Below are 5,098 nucleotides of genomic sequence, written 5' to 3'. Positions count from 1 at the left end.
CTGTCCTTACCAGGAACTAATGCTGCGACTGAACGGTAAATAAAGTGTGGACATCAGAAAATTCACAATTAAGTGTTGAGACTTTGAAAGCCATTTTATGTGTGAAATATAATTTAACACATTCTTGTGAAAAATTTCATGACCTTTTAAACAACAACCGCAATCTACTAAAAAAAATTCACTCAAATGAGAAATATGCCAAAGAATAAAATAATACTATACATAATTTTAAAAATGTATTATATTTGTAAATTGTACTTATGTTAAAATTAAAAATATATATTACAATACTATTTTTGCATTCTATGAACATTTTTGTTGCTCCATATAGACCAAATTTTTAATCAAGACCCCCGCCCCCCCTGCCCAATCAATGGTGTCCCGCTTTACCAATGTTAAAATCTGGTCACCTTAGTCTTATTGATAGATGCCCCATGTGGGTAAGCTGATTGCCTGGGCATCCCTGCAGCCCCAGACCTGGTGCAGAGCACTCAGCTCAAGCCAAAGCCACTGCCAGGCAACCTTGGCTCATGTTCAGTCGGCTCTGACCCATAGTGACCCTATGCACAACAGAACAAAACTCGGCATGGGCCTGTGCCACCCTCACACTTGTTGCTGTGCTGAGCCCACTGGGCACCACGGTGTCGATCCAGCTGGTTGAAGGCCTTCCTCTTTTCCATCACCCTCCTCTCTTCCAGACACGATGCCCTTTCTCCGGGGACTGGTCTCTCCTGATGACACGGCCAAAATATGTAAGACAAAGTCTTGCCATTCTTGCCTCTAAGGGGCCCTCTGGCCTTACTTTCCCCCACGCAGATCAGTTTGTCCTTGTAGCTGTCTGTGGTACGGTCAACCTTCTTCCCCAACATCACAATCCAAAGGCATCGATTCCTCTTCGGTCTTCCTTATTCAGTGTCCCACTTCCACAGGTACATGAGGCAACGGAGTGGAAATCTGCCATATGAATTCCCCATACGACTCCCAAGACTTTGGATCTGTACGGGAGCAGACACAGCCTGTTCTCTCTCCTAAGGAGCGGTTGGTGGGTTTGAACTGCCAACCTTGTGGGTAGCAGCAGCCCATTGCTTGTCCCACAGTGCCCAAGGCCTCCTCAATAACAACTAACTACCATCAAGTCACAGCGACCCTGCGTGGGGTTTCTGAGATTGGCGATCTTTCCCCAAAGAGAAGCTGGTGGGCTTGAACTGCTGACCTGGCTGTTTGCAGTCGAATGCCTCACCCACACCGATAAACCAGAAATCCTTTCACCTGTTACTTAATATGGTCCAAGGCTGCACGCAAGAAGTCCTGGAATCAAAACCAAACCAAAACCCATCATGGCAGGTGATTCCTACTTGTGGCCACACTGTGTGACTCAGCAGAGCACCGCTGCGTTTCCTTGGTCATCTTTAAGTAGATGGCCAGGCCTTTCCTCTGCAGGACCCTGTGTGGTGCAATCCACTTTTGCCACCCAGGGACCTAGTCCCGGGATAAACACTCAATAAGCAAGGTGCAAAAAATATTAGGATTTAATACAGAGGCTTGGCCTTTCTGGTGCAGTGTTTGATACTGGACTGTCACTTAGTAGGTGCTCAGGAAAAGGGATAGGAACAGAGAGAGAAAGAGAGAGAGAGAGAGAGAGAGAGAGAGAGAGAGAGAGAGAGAGAGAGAGGAGAGAGAGAGGGAGAGATCCACCAGTTCGACCCCATGCCCAACTTCTGTCCTCCACGTGCGCGCCCTCCCAAACCCAGTGCATGCCTGGGCGCGGCCGGGACTACACTTCCCAGCGGCCCTCGCGGCCCGGACAGCCTCGAGCCGGGGGCGGAGCCTGATGGGGGCGGGGCCGAGGGCGGGGCCAGGGCCGGGGCGGGGTGGGTACAAAGCCCGGGGGCGGGCGCCGGGCTCAGAGTGCAGGCGGCCGCCGGCTTCAGGTGTGTGTGTCTCAGCGCTGCGCCCAGCTGCACGGCGGGAGCGAGCGTGTCGGCTGGACGGCCGGCCGCTGCCCGCGCCCTCGCGGCCCGCGCGCGGCGCCCCATGCGCGCAGCCCCGCGGAGCCTGGCCCCGTAGGTGGCGGCCACCCCCATGCTGCTCCAGCCTGCGGCGTGCGCCCCGAGCGCGGGCTGGGCGCGGCCCCTGGCTGCCCGCGGCGCCATGCACGGCTCGCAGAAGGACACCACGTTCACCAAGATCTTCGTGGGGGGCCTGCCCTACCACACCACCGACGCCTCGCTCAGAAAGTACTTCGAGGGCTTCGGGGACATCGAGGAAGCTGTGGTCATCACGGACCGCCAGACGGGCAAGTCCCGCGGCTACGGCTTCGTAAGTGGCCCCGGCGCCGCTCCTTGGCACGGCCCGGGGGCCGGGTCCGCTCCGGGTGCCCGCCGCACCCTCCGGGGTCGGACCCGCCCCCACGGGCCCCCCCAGTTTCCAGCTCCCCAACCCCCAGCTTGAAAAGGAGACCTTCCGCGGTGCTTTAATGAGGTTTCCTAGCTTTTCGGAGAGCTTTGGGGAGTGGGTCTCTCTCGGGTGGTGGCGGTGGGGTTCTGGGGCCCCATGCGAATGAGGGTCCAAGGCGTCACCCAGGGGTGCTCGGGGGCCCTTTAGCGCTCTCCCTCGTGTCCTCCAGCAGCCCCTCTGCCGCCTCGCGTAAACATCACCTGAAGTGGAAAGGTTTGAAGATGCGGCTGCTACTTCCCTTCCGACCCGCGGGCCCCCAGGCCCCTCCCATGCGGAAGTTCCCGGCCACGTTCTGGGGGGCTGGCTGGAAGGGACATGCCTGCCTCCCTTTGGGGTTCCTGTGTGCCCAGCCCCTCTAGAAATTGTTTTTGCCTTTGGCTGAAAGGTGTGCCCCCTGTCAAACTGGGATGAGAGGGATTGGAGAGAAGATGGCTGGGAGGGAAGCTTAGTGTGAGTGCCCAGGACTTGGGCCAGAGGGGACTGGGTAAAGGGCACCCGGCGGGGGGCGGGCACAGTGCTGGGTAGAGCCCCCACAGCTGTGTCCTGGCTGCACTTACCTAGCAAGGGAAGCCCCTGAGACCAGATTGGACCCCTCCCCCACCTCCCCCCAGGTGACCATGACAGACAGGCCAGCTGCTGAGCGGGCTTGCAAAGACCCCAACCCCATCATTGACGGCCGCAAGGCTAACGTCAACCTGGCATACCTGGGAGCCAAGCCTCGGAGCCTGCAGCCAGGTGAGCACGCCTTCCCTCCTGGCTCTGAGTGTGTGCTATGGGGGTCTGTGGAAGAGGTCCCCTGCCCCAGGGTGGTCGGCTGAAGGTGGCCCAGGAGCAGCCCGAGTCAGACTAATAGGGATGGGATGGAGCTGTCAGCCCAGGCTGTCAGGAAGTCTGTATATTAGTGGGGCTCACTGATTTGGGGCTGGAAGGGAGAGGGAGCTGGGGAGCCCTTTGCCTCTGGGGGGTGTGCGCTGTGGCCTACTTCATGCCAGCCCCATCGCTGACCCCTCTGTTGCAGGCTTTGCCGTGGGCGTGCCACAGTTCCACCCCGCCCTGATCCAGCGGACGTACGGGTGAGTGGGTGTGCTGCGTGTGTGAGGGTGCCCCAATCCCAAAGCTTGGGTTGTGGTGTTTGCAGTCACCCCCCCCCCCCCTGCAGGTCTGGGAACTACCCCTTTCATTATGTTTGGCCGAGGAGAGAGGGTGCAGAAGGCTCTGAGAGCAGGCAGGTGGCATCTCTCCATACCCATGGAGGTGGGCAGCAGGAGCAAGGGCTCTAAGCCAGCTAGCTACCTGGGTTCAGATGCTGCCTCTCCTCCACCAGTCATGGGACTTCAGGTGACCAGGCTGTGCCTCACCTTCCTCACCTGTAAAATGGGGGCATGACAGCCCCGCTTTCTACCACACTTACCTCACCTGTAAAGCGGAGGTGGCAGGAACACCTTTCTGTGCCTTGATTTTGCCCGTCTGTGAAATGGGAGCCATAACAGATCCCTGGGTGGCTCAAGCAGGTTGCTCCTGGCAACCATCCAAAACAGTGGTGCTGAAGAAAGGCCTGGTGAACAACCAGTGACACACCTGTCCTGGCCCCTAGTGGCTGAGCACACCTGGTGCAGGCACACACTCCTGGGAAGTATGTGCTGATCCTCCCAGACACTGCCACCTGGTGGGGGCAGGATCTCTGGGTACTTGATATGGGTGGGGGTGGGGCGGCATGGCGGGCATGGCAGCTGGTCATTGCCAACCTGGTCAATGATCATGAAGCTGCCACCCATCAGAAGTGACCAGGGCCAGCGGGGCCATGGGCCTGATGGCCTTTGGTGAAATTTCCCCTCCTCTGCCATTTAGCAGCTACTTGGGTAGGGCACACACCTTTAGGGCACCATGGACCCTGCCCAAGAGCCCACGTCCAGCCCCAAGATCGATGGTAGCAGCTGGCACCAGTTCAGAGAGGGGGTGGGAGTCAGTCTGGTTTTGGCAGGGACAGCCTCTTTCAGAGTTGGGGTCCAACACCAGGACACAGGGTTCCGGCAGCAGGAGTGGGGTGGGGTGGGGGTGCTGTGTGTATCTGTGTGAGGTGGGGATAACTCAGAGGGAGGAGGTCAGGCAGACTGCCCAGGGCTGCCAGGAGCCGTCCCAGCCAGCAGCAGCGTCTGCCCCTGGCTTCCAGGGACACTGAGTGTGTGGGAGTTCAGCTACAGGAAGCCCTAGTTGCCAGGGGCTGAGGCCAGGGCTCCTGGCCTGCGTAGGCAGTTGGCAGCTTAGCCCCTGTGCCGGCCCTGGGATGTCCTATGGGGAGCAGGTGTCTCTGTGTTGCTTCTTGACTGGGGTCTATTTCCTTATACCTGAAACTGTCTCAGGAGGTGTTGGGGACACCTGCCTTGCCTCTTTGAGGGTCAGGCCTCGTGAGGGGATATTTCTCTCAGAAGCTGTCTGAACTCCCTTCTCGGGGTGCAGCCAGGGGCTTGGGGTGGGGTGTGCAGCCCTGCCTTGAAGTAAGCCACCATCGGGAGTGGCTCTTCCTGCTAAAATGATGTTCCCTCCCAGCCGGGGCTCCAGTACTTGTTGTCTGCAGTCTACAGCTCCGGGTTCGAATCCTGGGTCTGCCACTTAACTGCCTGGGTCGATCCTGCACTTCTAG

At 58.2% G+C, this 5,098-nt stretch overlaps 1 protein-coding gene across 2 annotated transcripts in view; it reads left to right on the top strand.

The window, feature by feature from the left end:
• The first annotated feature begins 2,082 nt into the window (after positions 1-2,082).
• Positions 2,083-5,098, top strand: part of RBM38 (RNA binding motif protein 38) — a 16,518-nt gene continuing 13,502 nt past the window's right edge. For both annotated transcript variants that reach the window (XM_004717139.2, XM_045296906.1), the window contains exons 1-3: positions 2,083-2,319; positions 3,069-3,192; positions 3,476-3,530. In XM_004717139.2, the coding sequence (XP_004717196.1) occupies positions 2,083-2,319; positions 3,069-3,192; positions 3,476-3,530 (416 nt within the window). The remainder of the gene's footprint in view (positions 2,320-3,068; positions 3,193-3,475; positions 3,531-5,098) is intronic.

This window comes from Echinops telfairi, unplaced genomic scaffold (assembly GCF_000313985.2).
Source record: "Echinops telfairi isolate 266 unplaced genomic scaffold, ASM31398v2 ScPeMD7_7413;HRSCAF=8451, whole genome shotgun sequence".
NCBI classification, from domain to species: domain Eukaryota; kingdom Metazoa; phylum Chordata; class Mammalia; order Afrosoricida; family Tenrecidae; genus Echinops; species Echinops telfairi.
The sequence above is the reverse complement of the archived record's forward strand: the minus strand, read 5'-3'. Positions and strand labels throughout refer to the sequence as shown.